Source organism: Cygnus olor, chromosome 2, assembly GCF_009769625.2.
Source record: "Cygnus olor isolate bCygOlo1 chromosome 2, bCygOlo1.pri.v2, whole genome shotgun sequence".
Classification (NCBI taxonomy): domain Eukaryota; kingdom Metazoa; phylum Chordata; class Aves; order Anseriformes; family Anatidae; genus Cygnus; species Cygnus olor.
The window spans coordinates 133,826,247-133,842,269 of NC_049170.1; the positions used below are offsets into that span (position 1 = coordinate 133,826,247).

At 39.5% G+C, this 16,023-nt stretch overlaps 1 protein-coding gene across 2 annotated transcripts in view; it reads right to left on the bottom strand.

The window, feature by feature from the left end:
* MMP16 (matrix metallopeptidase 16) overlaps positions 1-16,023 on the bottom strand; it is a 200,228-nt gene that overhangs the window by 103,877 nt on the left and 80,328 nt on the right. For both annotated transcript variants that reach the window (XM_040546312.1, XM_040546313.1), the window contains exon 2: positions 2,292-2,440. In XM_040546312.1, coding sequence (XP_040402246.1) covers positions 2,292-2,440 — 149 coding nt within the window. The remainder of the gene's footprint in view (positions 1-2,291; positions 2,441-16,023) is intronic.

Below are 16,023 nucleotides of genomic sequence, written 5' to 3' on the forward strand. Positions count from 1 at the left end.
AGTTGGTTCCTGTCAAATTACTACAGTAATTTCTTTTAATTGTTCATCCTTCTGCAGACTAAGAGGCAGACTGTAATCTCTTCTCCAGACATGCTAGAGAAGCATGTATGCACAAGATGAGAACGTTTCTATGAGGTTCCTGCTACAGTCTTTATTTTGTAATCCCAGCATTACATGTGATTATAACATAATAATCACAGAGAAACAAATGGTAAACTGTCAAACTTTTCTGGTCTAAAGATTGTATGTATTCTCTTTACATATAGACAAAAGTGAAAATGATTTCAAATGTTTACTGCCATAAATGAACACTTAAAAAATATTTATCCTTTGCTATGTCGCCACTTCTCACTAGAATATTCAGTGCTGTTAATTGATGGTAACTTGAGGCCACACTTTAGTTTAATGAGTTTATTTTTTCTCAAGACCAATGCAAATGTGACAAGTCTTTAAGAATCAGTTCTGTTCCCAACTTGACTCAAGTTAATACAACTCCAAATGTGTAAGTAAATATGGAATTCATACAGCATTAATTATATGTACCTAAGAATCAACCATGCTTTAGTCTATCTTTCTGTGGAGAAGAAAATCATGTATCAAAAGAATGGAAGGTTCATGTTTGGAAGATTCAGACCCACCAAACTGTAAAATGGATGCTTTGGACTGCTGTATTCTTTGTCTCTTAACAGAAGAAATGAAGACAATCTTTCTGGCATGCTGCCCAACACGCCTTTTGCAATTAAATATTTTTTGTTTGTTTGTTTTAGTTCTTGTTTTTAACTTGCTGACTGATGCTCTAAAGCAAGAGGTGGCCTCCCCTTTTCCTTTCTTTTACCACTTTCTAGCTTCTCTGTACTGCTAATTGAACAGATCATTTTCCTTTTAGCGGAATATATTGCTTCTTACAAAGCTGCCACTAATGCGTCTTTATAAGGCTACTAGGTGTAGTAGCACTCTCCCCTCAAGGATCAATCACAAGGTGAATAAAGAGCCCAGTCTTTACAACCTGCAGGCTGGATCACAAACATATCTCTAAGCATGGCTCTCTCACAGGGCATTTCCTGAGCGTACTGCTATTGCAATGCCTGTTCTAAGGTCCTTTAAATTCCAAAACTGAGGGATGTCTGATCAACTCACCTCCCCTTAGGGCAGCCCTAAAATCTGTTTTGCTTTATTGCTTTTCAATGCAATAATGCATGTGCCAGTGGAATAAAATGATTTTTCCAGTCCTGCCAGCATTTTAGGTAGTCTCTTCCCTAAACCATAAATGATTGAAAAATCATTCATGTCAGCTACTTTACCAGAAAAGAGTAACAAAAGATGAAACATCAGATTGAGGCTAGTAAGTGGGAAATTAAAGAGGATTCCCCCCAAAAACAAAACAAAACAAAACAAAAAACATTTTTGAGAAGTAGTAGAAACATATGTCAACAAAATAAATGTTGGATATGTTACTTTGTTATTGTTCTATAGTGTTATTTTGTTGTTGTTTGCTTTTCAGGTAAAGTTACTTCTTCTAAAATCATGAGATTATCTTTATTGCATTTTACCTGGAATGAGTCCAACACTTCAACTCTTAGCCTCAAATAAGTTTTCTTCATACTCATTCTGTTTTGTATCTTCTATTATACTCATTCTATTTTGCATCTTTGCATATTTCTAAAATTTCTTATAGCATAGAGCTGTTTGGAAGAGTCTTTCAATCTCTCCCTTCTACAGCATTTGGCTGTGTTTGGTCTCTCAGCAGAATCAGATGCTGCCTGCTTTACATGACCAGAATTGCAAAGGGCATGCAAAACTAATCCAGTTTTACTGCACATGAAAATTAGCACACCTGGTCTTTTGTTACTGGAAACCATGAAATGAATGAACCAGTGGAATGTGCTAACTTTTGTGTGTGTTTGTGTGTAATGAGGATAAGGAAATTTACACTGAAGATTTTCCACTGTGAAATATTTAGTGAATTCTTGGCAGTTTCGAATAGATTTCTCCAGTTCCACACGGATAATCTTCCTTTTCTTTAATTAAGCCTGAAACATTTTCTTTAGAATCATGGGCCCAAAAGCAGGCAGCAGTTGACAGCTGACTATCTCCTATCATAAAATACATCAGAACAAGATGAAAATAAAAGAAGTCAAGGAGAGGCGGAAACATTTTTGCTCCCCATCTGAAGATGCAATGCTATTTGGATATCCAGGTCACCCTACTTCATTTGCCATATAGTTTTCCCATTTCTATTTTACTCTTTCTGAAACAGAAAAGTCAAGAGCAGTTCAGTACCAGTTACTTACTCAATTGTGTTCCTGTCCACTTTTCCTGTCATATTAATGCCATAGAACTGCTGCATGGCAGCTATAGCTGATTGCATGGTTTCTGCAGAGCGCAACACCGACATTCTGGGGTCAGTTGGTGGAAGGTAGCCATACTTTTGTAACCATACCTGCAATGACAAGTGCAGTGGCTATTAAATAGAAATTAGAGGTAAATAAAGAGCTCCCCAGTAATTAGTTTTGTATGATATATAATGAAGCTTCTGATTCATCAAGCATAAATCCTGTTAAATCCTGTCAGTTTATTGGAGGTTTGGGTCTTTGGATTTTTTTTTTTTTTGCCTTTTTTTTTTTTCTTTTTCCAGAGAAGAAATTCTTTGGGCTTTTCATTTCTTCTCCTTTATAAAAGATTCTGCTGTTTCCAGACTTACAGTGTTTTTTACCCAGGAGCCAGTTCTCTTTATTATCTGAAACTGCCTGCTTCAATTATTTTTTTAATGTATTTATTTATTTGAAGTTACAACTTAACCACCTATCCCTTGCTGTAGGCACTTCAAAAAAAAAATTAAAGCAGGCAAAATGTAAAATCTACAATATATGCCACATATAATTGGCTGTCCACCAGATACATAATAACATTTACCAACTATAATAAATCCACAATAGCTCTCACACAGTTACACTTCATTGTTATCTACTCTGAAAGAATACGAAAGAGAGGGTGAGAAGAGATTCATTTTCCAGGATGAATATCAAACACATATTTATATGCAAAGCACGTGGCTGGGAAAGAGGGAAGCAGCAGAGTCTGTGCACACTTACAGGAATCTCCCTGGTAAGAGGATCCTCCTTTTCAGATCCAGATAGATTTAGTGCCAACTCTTTATGTTCTTAATTGTGTAGAAGTAAGAAGGAGAGGGCATAGTCCAAATAACTGAAAGCTGTGTGGATTATAGCCAATATCTTAGTACACCTGGAAAAACTCTCTGAAACATGCTGTCCTCTTGAGGCAACGTTTCACAAATGAGTAGCTGCAGTTATCCTAATGTTTTGAAGCATTCTCAAAATCCAGCCTATACAAAGCACAGTGTAAGACTTTTAAGCTGATGAGAGTACTGATATATCTGAAAACTTCTTAGCTTCTCATCTGAGGAGTAGAACTACTCACTACAATGAAAAGTGTACATATTGCCACTACACAAGAAATGGTGAAATTGTCCTCCTTTAGCTTCATTCTCCGCAGTAAAAAGCACATGCAACCCCATAAATCAGTTTTTCCATTCTTAAATAAATAAAGAAATTCAGTCACCTCTTTCAGATCTATCACATTCATGGATTCAGAATTGTTACATTAATAAAATTTATCCACCTGCTCTCCCCTTATAAGTGTGTCATGGGCTTTGTCTACCTTATACAATGCTGCTGGGTTATTTATCTGTTTATACACACAGTTTACACACATCCTGACACCAAACCATGCAACTGCAATTTTCAACCTTAAGTTTAGCTTGCAGAGTCCTGTCCATAGAAAGATAACCATGTTTGTGGTTCACTCCCATTTTACATATCTAAAAAATACCCTAAGCTTTCCAGAGAAGTACCTCAAGATGGAACAACTTGTTGTCATGTTTAACTTTACTATGCAGTGAACATGAATTATAGGTGAACATTGGCACAGTGCAAGTAAAGGATCAAACCAGCACTAAAGATAGGGGAAATTTTCAGGTTACAAGCTTGGATATTTCTAATTTAAACAGGTTTACATATCCAGAGACAGACACTATCTCAAAAATGTTTGTAAGCTCTGCACAATGGGGAGATACAATACGGACAGGATTAAGATGTAGCCTAACCTCTGTCACCTTCACACTATCTCTATATACAGGAACCCTTCAGAATAAGAACAGAATTATATTTAATAGATAGGATGATGCTCTTATTTTCCATGAAACTGAACTATTACAATCTGTACCTACATCCAATTTTGCATTCTCCTGACTTCTTGCACTTTCCAGCTTCAAGGATGAACTTATGAACTTTAAGTTTCTATTATTTTGTGTCATCACACCATTTAGCTTATGTGTCATTATTTTGCAGGAAGTCTACTTTTCCTTCCATTACTGGAGGATGGCGCTGAAAGGCCAGCTCGGGGTTGAAGGCTGGCAAGAGTAATATATGTGGAAATGTGACCATGGAAGTAACAAATTAGTCTGATGCAGAGTGAGTTGATTTCAAGGTAATTTACAGAGTTCCTTTGAACTTACATACTTACAAAATACTTTGAACTTGTATACTTACAAAGAATATATTTAAGGATGGGGTTACTTTGAGACTCATCAAGCCATTGAAGAAAAGACAAGGGGAAGAATGTCAAAATATGATACTAAAACAAACGATCACCTGGGGAAGAAAAATAATTCTGAGCAGCATATCACTGCTCCCAAAACTGATGCTACCTTCTTGCCACCTTCTCAGCGTTAATTTGGTATGCAGACACACAGTGGGGCTTTCTGCAAAGTTCTCTTCTGTGTGTTAAGGGCACAAAAATTTCCTTGGTAGGCTTGAGAGACCATTCATCACCACTCAAAACATCCTCACTGTGGCAAACTGAAGGAGACGGGTATGGGGTTACAATTTGCCAGATTTACCAGAAGCTGAAGTTTCAGATACCTGAATTAGAAAAGGTGTAAGGAGAGAAAGAGACAGAAAAAAGGGCTTGGGGAGCACTGCTTATGGAAGAAAGGAAGAGGAGTGGACAAACTGGAATTAAGTACAGTACCACTGCAGACACAGAGGAAAAAGAAAAGAGAGGTGGCTCAAAAACAGCAGGAGCCTATTCCCTTCTAAAAATACAGGACACCCGATAATCACTCCCTAATGTTGAATAAAGGAAGTAGACCACCTGGCTCTTCCCTTACGATTTAAAATAGCAAATAGAAGACACAGTCTGACTGGAAAGTCAGAGGACAGTCTGAAAACAAGTTTCTTTTTCTGAAAATTTAGACTAATTGGCCTCCAAGGCTAATAACTGGTGAATGCTTGAAAGCAAGCTCAGATACTACTAAAAGCTATTAGTGTTCTGTAATATTGTGGATCATGAAACAAGACAACAGACAACAAATCTGGTTTCTGTGTCATTCCTCAGATTCCCCGAGTTTTCACTAATGGATTTTGAAGGACCTTGGCTCATTATGCCAGATGACTGAAATATGTGTCTGGGACTCCATTGTACACTGTCCAAATGCTGGGAACTAGGAAGGAGAAACTTAACTTTAAAAAATTAAGTCCAAAATATAGAGGTGGGGAAAATATCAGAAAGGAAAAGAATGAGGCAGCCACAGCAGGAGAACAAATTAAAACAATTTTCTCACAGTCTTGTAATTTTGAGGCAACCTATTTAAGAAATTATGGCCAGAAGACTTTCTCCCTACCTCACTAATGAAATTAAATGTCTTTCTGCCTTAACACACTTCAAAAATGACAGCACAGTGCCAGCAAGTCATCTATCATTCTGAGGAACTCGTTTGTCCTGGAAAAAGGAACTAGTGAAGTACATCCATCTAACACGTAACCTTTGGGATGCCAACAGAGACACTTTGCATGGACTCCAAAATCTGTGATATCTCACATTTCTTTATACAATATAGGAAGATAAAATACCACTATTTCAAGTGAAGCTTCTGGGCATGGCTTCCTTGTTCAGCAGCAATCTGACAGCCATGTTAACCTCTTATGATAACCACAGAAAAACATAGCTGCAAGACAACAGGCTCCACCACTTCCCTCTCTATTACAACACTTTGCCATCCTCTGGGAGGTTTGCCTCAGAACTGAATCTCCCTTGCTGTAATTTAAGCCTGTAGCTTCTCATTTTACCTGCTACGGGTGAAGGGAACTGATTATTCTTTTCCCCTCTGCAGCAGCCTTTATGTATTAGAACTCTCTTATGTGTCACTCTAATCTTTTAAAATAAACTAAATGAATGCCTTTTGTTTAATCTCAGAGACTTTTCATTGTTCACACTAACCTCTAGGAAACTAGAAGCTAAAATCTATCTCCACTAAGCATCTGCTTGCCCTAGATTTGTATATTGGTTCTTATTGTTATCCTGTTAACAAACATTGGATTTTTAACTGAAGACTGTTAGGAGTAATTCAGAAGGATGTGGGCACTCAAAGGTTTGGTTTTGGACAAAAACACGGAAATAAAATTAACCTAAAACTATTTTTTTCTCACTAATCGAACTTCAAGACTTATATCTCATTTATTTAGCCATTTTAAAATTATAAAACCATGCTCTACATATGCCTTTTGCATCAGAAGAATTCCCCCTACATAATTTCATCTTCTTTTTTTTCATAAGTATAAGGGAAAAAATAAAAGTAAACAAAGCTCACAGGTGAGGAAATGAGAAATGCTAGGAGTTTCTAGAGGAACTGCCAATTTTGCAGGAATCTGTGGAACCCATAAGTACTTAGAACATGAGCTGTATTAACTTCCAGATTTAGAATGTCATTGACTATATGCCTAAGGTTTTTTGATAGTTTGTGTGTCTCCTGCCAGGATGAGATCTTTTCATCTTTGTTTGTATCTGCTACTAACGCTATGCTATACCAATCATTTAGCTACAGAATAGATATCACTTTGTCATTCATCTGTATGTTTTCTCCTTTAAAGGAGAAAGTATGGGTTAATTTAAAATGTATGAAATACAGTGGTGGACTTTAGTCATTCAGATCTTTGCTAGTTGGGGAAGAAAGAGTACTCTTAAGAACACCATGTTGACACCAGACGGTTACAGAAACAAAGATAATCCATATATCATAATTAAAGATTAAGAAGTGAGACTATTATGACGAGTATCTGAGAGCTGTGTGATTTCTAAGATAGAATTTATCAATGAATCATTAGTGTTACTTAATGACTGCACAGTATAAGCTACAGTGCATTTATGTTCTATAAATCTGAAACCTTAGTAAATCAAACAGGCTCAGACAGCACAGATCAAAACAATTTCATGAATACCTTCAGTAGTGCAGCTGCATATCATTATTATTCATGTATTTGTGTTCCTTTCTCAGATCTTATCATAAAAACAAAATTCCTGTAGGTACTGAGTAGAACTCTGAGATTTCTTAACTTCAAACTATTCTGAGTTTTGTTTTTTAAGGAACTTCTACTAAAAACAATTTAAGTGAAATTATTTAAAATGTCTGAGTAATTTAGGAGATTTATATTTTCAAAAAACATATATTTAGGAATCTAACTTTTACTGATCACCACAGGATTTAGCAGTTTAGGCGTTGATATCACCTTGAAAAGAACTTGAAAGTTTTCACTATTATATAGATAAATAAGCTAAGTTCAGAATTAGTAACTGTATAGCCAGTTTAGTTCTCCATGCAGGCCAATTAATCATACACCCTGCTAATCTGCAATTTCCAAACAAAGTTAATATCTATCTGCTTTAGAGTTTGCATATCAGCTTGTTACTGCTACTGTGATGCCACTTGAAACTGCCCTGGTGTTTATAAAGTACTTCTGAAACCGATTCAATATGCTTAGAATCTAAAGAATAATATATCAATGATTTTTTTTTCCATCCATGCTTGCCTCATAGCAACGATGTATTGTTGCAAGTTTTTAATGGCTAATGGTATATTTTAGTTGCAGGCCTAACTTCTGCAGCCAGTACTGACTTTTCAGTGGCAACTTGATAGACAGATAGCCAGAGATAGACAGAAGTAAGCACTTGCACAGAGCAGTATAGGGAATTTTCTGCTGTTTTTCCTACCTCTTATCTCTGATTCCACCAATTCCTTATTGATGATTACTCTTTTTAACACCAATGTGAATTTACAGAACACAGATAATTGTGTACACAGTATATATTGTGTACGGTATCTATCTGGTGAGAAAAATCCTTAGTTACATTCTTCCCCCCAAAAGCATATAAGAACAAACAGACTAGGAGAATCCAACCTAGTCTATCAGAAGAGACTGAAAAATGTGAATACAAATTATGATAGATAACATAATAGCTTAATGGACATGATCAGTTTTCTACCTATGGTTTAATTTGAGATAACTAATATTTAGCAACTAAAACTGAGCTTGCACATTCAGAATACATTAATCTGGAATGCTTTGAAGCTCACAAATAAATTCACTTCTTGGAAATTGTAGAGCAGGGCAGGAAAGATCTTAAATTAAAGAAGGAATTACCTTCAAACCAAGCAACTATCTTGTTTCACATTTCACACGTGCCAAAGAAAAGACAAAATACCAACTTACAATATTTAGTTCTCAGATAACCTAACTCTTCCTCACCTTGAAAGATGATTATTTATTTTCTTCTGAATTATTGTGACAAACACCCAGAAATTAATTCAGGTGTTATATTGGCATGGTCTCAGACATTAGTATCTGTAATCTTCAATATGGATTAGAGAGCTTGCAATAAGGTCTTAAAAATAGAAAAAGTCTATGGGATGTCTAGATTGAAGACCACACTGTAGTAAATACTTAGATGTAGTCTTGGAAGCAGTAGAGTTGAGCTCATAGTGGACCAGTGTTGTGGTTCACCACAACTGCTCTCTCACTCCCCCTCCTCAAAAGGAAAAGGGCGAGAAAATAGGGTGAAAAGGGCTCAAGGGGCAGAGAAAATAGGATAAAAAGGGCTCAAAGGCTGAGATAAGGACAGGGAGATCACTCAACAATTAATGTCACGGACAGAACAGACAGCATAGGGAGATTAAAGAAATTTATTACCTATTACTAACAAGCTAGAGAAGTGAGAAACAAAACAAACTAAAACCACCTCCCCCCCCATCCATCCTCTTCTACCCCTCCTCCCTATGAGTGTATGAGTGGCAAAGGGGAGCAGGGAATGCAGGCTGCGGTCAATCCCTAACACTTTGTCTCCACAGCTCCTTCATGGTCACTCTCTGTCCCTGCTCTATGTAGGGTCCCTGCCACGGGATGCTGTCCTTCCCGAATTGAATCTGCAGTGGCTGCCCACAGGCAGCAGCTCTTCAAGAACTGCTCCAATATGGGTCCTTACCATTGGGTCCATCCGTCAGGAGCAAACTGCTCCAGCACAGGTCCCCCACGGGCCACAGCTCCCCCCAGACCCCCTGCTCCTGCGTGGGCTCCTCTCCACGGGCTGCAGCTCCGGCCCGGGGCCTGCTCCTGTGGGGGCTCTCCATGGGCCGCAGCCTCCTCCAGGCCACATCCACCTGCTCCACCAGGGGCTCCTCCACGGGCTGCAGCGTGGAGATCTGCTCCATGTGGGACCCATGGGCTGCAGGGGGACAGCCTGCTCCACCAGGGGCCTCTCCACAGGCCGCAGGAGAACTGCTGCTGCATGCCTGGAGCACCTCCTGCCCTCCTTCTGCACTGACCTTGGGGTCTGAAGGGCTGCTTTTCACTCCTCACTCTCCCAGCTGCTGTTGCCCAGCAGTTTTTTTGTTTGTTTGTTTGTTTTTTCCCTTTCTTAATTCGCAGAGGCACAAACAACGTCACTTAGTGGCTCATCTCTGGGCAGCGGCGGGTCCCTTTGGAGCTGGCTGGAACTAGCCCTTATCTAACATGGGGCAGCTTCTGGATTCTTCTCACAGAGGCCATCCCTGCAGTCCCCCTGCTACCAGAACCTTGCCTCATAAACTGAATACAGCCGGTGAAAAGAACACATTCAGCCTCATCAGCAACTACCGGCCTGTCAGTCTCACGTCAGTGCCTGGTAAAATTATGGAGAAAGTTATCTTTGAAGTTATTTAAGCGCACCTGGGGGACAATGTAGTCATTGGTCCCAGCCAACTTGGGTTCAGGAGGGGTAGGTCCTGTTTGACTAACTTGATTTCGTTTATGATAAGATCACCCATTTAGTCGATCGAGGGAAACCAGCTATGATCTTTTTGGATTTCAGTAAAGCTTTTGACACTGTTTCTGATTGGATCATACTGGACAAAATGTCCAGCATACAGATAGACAAAAACATCACACGATGGATGAATAATTGGCTGACGGGTAGGGCTCAAAGGTCTGTGGTAAATGGGGCCGCATCAGGCTAGCAGCTAGTCACCAGTGGGGTCCCCCAAGGCTCCATTTTAGGGCCAGTTCTCTTCAATGTTTTTATAAATGATTTGGATGTAGGACTAGAAGGTGTTTTGAGCAAATTTACTGATGATACTAAACTTGGAGGAGTTGTTGACTTTGCTGAGGGTGGAAAGGCCTTGCAGAAAGATCTGGACAGACTGGAGAGCTGGGCAGTCACCAACCACATGAAGTTCAACAAGAGCAACTGCAAGATTCTGCATCTGGGACTGGGCAAGCCTGGCTATATATACAGACTGGGCGACAAGATGTTGGACGGCAGCCCCGCAGAGAGGGATCTGGGGGTTTTGGTTGACAGCAAGTTGAATATGAGCCAACAGTGTGCCCTGGCAGCCAGGAGGGCCAACCATATCCTGGGGTGCATCAAGCACGGCATCGCTAGTCAGTTGAGGATAGTGACTGTCCCGCTCTACTCTGCGCTGGTCCGGCCTCATCTCAAGTACCTTGTGCAGTTCTGGGCACCACTGTACAGAAAGGACATGAAACTATTGGAGAATGTCCAGAGGAGGGCTACAAAGATGTTGAAGGGCCTAGACGGGAAGACGTACAAGGAGCAGCTGAGGTCACTAGGTCTGTTCAGCCTGAAAAAAAGGAGGCTGAGGGGAGACTTCATCGCAGTCTACAGCTTCTTCATGAGGGGGAGTGGAGGGGCAGGCGCTGATCTGTTCTCTTTAGTGACCAGTGATAGGACCTGAGGGAGTGGTGTCAAGCTGTGACAGGGGAAGTTCAGGTTGGACATCAGGAAGAGGTTCTTCACTGAGAGGGTTGTTGCACACTGGCACAGGCTCCCCAGGGATGTAGTCACTGCACCAAGCCTGTCTGAATTTCAGAAGCATTTGGACTGTGCACTTAGTCACATGGTCTGAATTTTTGGGTAGACCTGTGTGGTGCCAGGAGTTGGACTTGATGATCCTTATGGGTCCCTTCCAACTCAGGATATTCTAGATTCTATGATTCTAGTTCAGTGTTGCTACAGTTGGTTCATTAAAAAATATTTGAGGCATCTCCACAGCTTTAGCATGTATATCCTTATAGATTTTTTCCTGTGTCCCTGCTACAAAATGGGTGGGAAACTGAACATTCATATTATATAAGTCTCTGTGTGAAACCATATTTGCCAGTACATGTTCATGTATATCTCCTCCTACAGGCAGTCAGGAGAGAGGGGTCAGAGCCTGGAATTGCCCCATGCAAGTATATAGTGACTGAGATCATTTTAAAAGCTCACACTTGCAGCGAGGAGTAATTCCACTTCAGGTCAAGACTGCATAAGATCTGCCTGGTTAGTGACCTGAACCAAAAATACGGCATAATTAAAAATGCAAAATATATTCAAAAATGATTGCTGTTTTCCCAATATTTATGATTCTATTTTAGTTTAAATGTGCTAAATTTTTTGCTTTACTGTCACACTTGAATATGGAAAAACCATGTACCTTGCGAGCAGCAGTAACGAAAGAGGTTCCCAGTAAGTAGAAAAGGTAGAAATCACATGTACAGCTGTGCTTGAGAGACTCAGAAATATGCATGGAACAAGGGTCAGATATTACCCAGTTCCCAAGGCAGGAGTTACATTTTTCATTCACTACTACCAAGTGTCTGTACAGGGAGTGGGTTAGTGTTATAACAGATTACGATACAAATCTTTGCCGTGGAAAGAAACTCTTTGTACCTTGATCATTCCCCAAAACATTATACATATTTATAGCTGACTGTAGAATGTGAAACTTATTAATTTCTCAAGGAATATTTCTCCAGTCACTAATAGAAATCTCTGAAGAAGTCTGGCATGGACCCAGATCAGTGGAAAGACTACCACAAATAAAACTAACAGTTCTAGTAGATGTAAATACTCCTTCATACAGCTTATGTTAGGGAACACCATCCTTACATCATACTAGAATTTCTGTAGCTTCTTTGAAAATATGAAAAGCAATGCTAAGGATGCTGTGCTGAATAATCTGGCTGTGTAAGTCATGTATGCTTAAGAGTTTTGTCTGATACTTTAAAGGCCATGAAGATGATGAAGGGACTGGAGCACCTCTCCTATGAGGGAAAGGTTGAGGGATCTGGAACTCTTTGGCCAGAGAAGAGGAGGCTCAGGGGGAATCTCACCAATGTATACAAATACTTGAAGGGACGATGCAATGAGCATGGAGCCAGGCTCTTTTCTGTGGTGTGTAGTTCCAGGACAAGAGGCAATGGGCACCAGGTGGAACACAAGAGGTTCAATCTAAGCATCAGGAAGCACTTCTGTGCTGTGTGGTTGACAGAGCACTGGCACTGGTTGCCCAGAGAGGTTGTGGAGTCTTCCTCCTTGGAGATCATGAGACACGGTCCTGGACAACCTGCCTTAATTGCCCCTGCTGGAGCAGGGAGGTTGGACCAGATGGCCTCCAGAGGTCCCATCAACTTCAACCATTCTGTGATTCTGTGATTCTAAACTGAAGCATCCTGAGAACTTGCAGAATCCTATTCATATTAGCTCAAACCTGTTCATACTGGTTCAGGGAAAAGTCTCTGAGGGATGAGAGATCCAGGTAAGTAATTACTTTGTTGGTATTTTTATTGTGTTTTTTGTTTGTTTGTTTGTTTCCTTGTTTGTTTTCTGTCCCCCTCCCCCTGAGGTCTGTTGTAACAATTACTCTAAAATTTTTCCAGGCTCCTTCTCATATTGTCAAACAAAAGGATAGACTATTTTACTGTTTACGGTATTCCCACCTAAAGTAAATGTATATTTTAGGTCGCAGAGGGAAAGGTGTATAGGTACAAACAAGAATTTGTCCCAAGGCTGGCTAATTTAAGTTAGCAATTCTAACAAACCCCTCTCAAGTGACTTCATAGCAAAACTGGTTTGAAACGCAGGACTACTAACATTGGCTAAGCATATGCCCCTTGCAAATTATGGTTATAGTGACTGATTTTCTTAGATGCCCTCCTCATGCAGAAGAAGGGACTTCATTTGGAATTATAACTCACATGCTTGTACCCAATGTTATTCCAAGATCTCCAAAACAGGAGGAGTAGTAGTTATCCAGGAGGAAAAAGATATCTACATTCTTGTTTTCCTGAACAACTTTATGGACCCTCTCTGCTCATAAGTCACAAGAACTACTAACATGAGGACAAAAAAAAAGGACTGATAGAGAATTGGGAAATATCAAGATGGGAATAACACTAATTATTAGTGTTTATGCAGTAGAAGACAAATAGATGTTACAGAGTCCTATTGTGCTACACTGAAGAAACTAAGAATGAGAGTCAATTCCTTCATCATAAATAAATATTGTCTAGTTTAATGTGAAATGAAGAAACAGTTTATAGGAAGGAAAGACTTAAAGATCATGTGAAAAGAGGATGAAATGCAGCGTAAAAGAAACACTGACAGGTGTTATATGTACAATGAGTGTTGAGTAATTTAAGCTTTTAAACAAGATAAGATAGAAAAATAATGAGGAATTCTTAGTTGTCATCCACAGTCACTTGGGAAAAAAAAAAGGGGGGGACAGTCTTGGAGATAATAACTTATCTAGCAGAGTGTTGTAAGATTAAGGGAACAAGTCCTCGTGTTCAAAGATGAAAATAAGTTCTGGGAAGTTAATTCTCCACAACGCTCTCTTTTTACTTTATCTGTTCTACAGCACATTTTACTTATGAATCTCAAACTAAGGAAGCACTTGTGTGGAACTTTGCTACTTTTCCCCTGATAGCTAAGCACTCTGTTTTCTAGAATACTTTTTACAAGAATTGTGGTCTATTTCTTTGATAACCGTCAAAGAGGTTTTATGGTACGGAGATTGCCCACAATATCCCATAATCTCCAGTCACTATAAGTCCCTTAAGTCATTTTATTTGTCCCTGTAAACCTTTTGCTTCTCCTTTCTTGCATCTTTCTCTCTCTATGAATCTTCTGAAAGGTTACTTACATGTTCACACCTGGAATATCCTCGATCTTTGCTGAGTTTAGATTGCTTTCTCTCTTTTACTGATTCTTGTCATTTTTAACTGTGGGGGTTTATTCAGATGCCTGGATCCCAGAACAGCATGGGACTGGCATATATCAAAGAAAAAAATGATGAGGCTGGAGTCAGAACAATCCTGGCTGAGCCACAGGCCCATTATGTGTTCCTGGGAAAATTAGCTGGATTTCTTGGTAGCAAAGAGAAGAACGAGTGATGCTTCCAGACTTTCCTCAGCCCAGCATTGCAAGAATCCAGACAGGGTTTGGAACATATAAAATGCTATCTAAATGCAACTGTCATTTATGGTTGTCTCAAGGAAGGCAAGTGTTAAAAATGACTCTCATCACAGTCCAGAAGATTACCCAAAGTTGAGGGATAAACCCCACTTTGTGATTGCCTTAATATTAGGATATTTGATCTCTATAGCTTTGCACTAACTCACCTACAAGCTAATTTTTTTAGTCTAATCCATCTGTGTATTGTTGGCATTATTTTAACTGTACTTATCACAGTATTTCATTTCAGAGTTGTTTCTTCTATTTCATTATTTCTAAAAGTAAGCAAGGAACTGAACACCAACCAAGGAAACATAGTTTGCTGCATAGCTCCTACAGATTTGTTTTTCTTGTTTTAGATTCCACAAGAGTAGAGAAAAGCCCTCACACACATATGCTAACCAACCAAAGCAATGCATTTTGTGATTTCTTTATGAATGAATTCATAAAGACTGCCTAGCTACTTCCATCACCATCCTATACAAGCAACAAAGTCTCAAAGTGGTGGAAATGATCACAGACCTTTTAGGCTCTGAGAATATCATTGCAGTGAGTCACATACTTCAAAAGAGAGTCATTCGTATCAGTAAGATTTAACAGTAATTTAGGATTTTCCCTTAAAGTCTGTAATCATGCGCATCATCATCAACATCAGACAAATAGAAATTTTGTAGTACTATAAACTTAAGTTGAAAAATCATGGTTGTTTGACATCTTCAAGGGAACAGTTTTAAATCATATGCTGTAGTGTAATGTGCTGTAATATATATACATATATTTTATGTATATAAGGAAGTCAGGCAAAAATGTCAGGAAGCCTTCGTCAGTGAACAAGTTGCTCCTTGACAAATTCAAATACGAAAAAGAAAGCCTACAGAGAGTGGAAGCAAGGACAGATAGCTTGAGAGGAATACAGAGAAATCACCTGAGCAGCCAGGAATCAGGTTAGGAAAGTCAAAGCCCTGATAGAATTAAATCTGGCCAGGGACATCAAGGGCAACAAGAAACACTTCTATAGATATATCAGTGATAAAAGGAAGACTAAGGAAATTGTGGGCCCTCTCCAGAAGGAGACAGGAGTCCTAGTTACCTGGGATATGGAGCAGGCGGAGGTACTCAACTTTTTTGCCTCAGTCTTCACCGGCAAGTGCTCTAGCCACACTGCCCAAGTCACAGAAGACAAAGGCAGGAACTAGGAGAACGAAGAACTACCCACCGTAGGAGAAGATCACGATCTAAGGAACCTGAAGGTGTGCAAGTCCACGGGACCTGATGAGATGCATCTGCAGATCTTGGGGGAACTGGTGGATGCAGTTGCTAAGCTGCTGTCCTTCATGTTTGAGAAGTCATGGCAGTGGGGGGCAGTGGGGTGAAGTTCCTGCTTCTGGGAAGAGGAGAAGC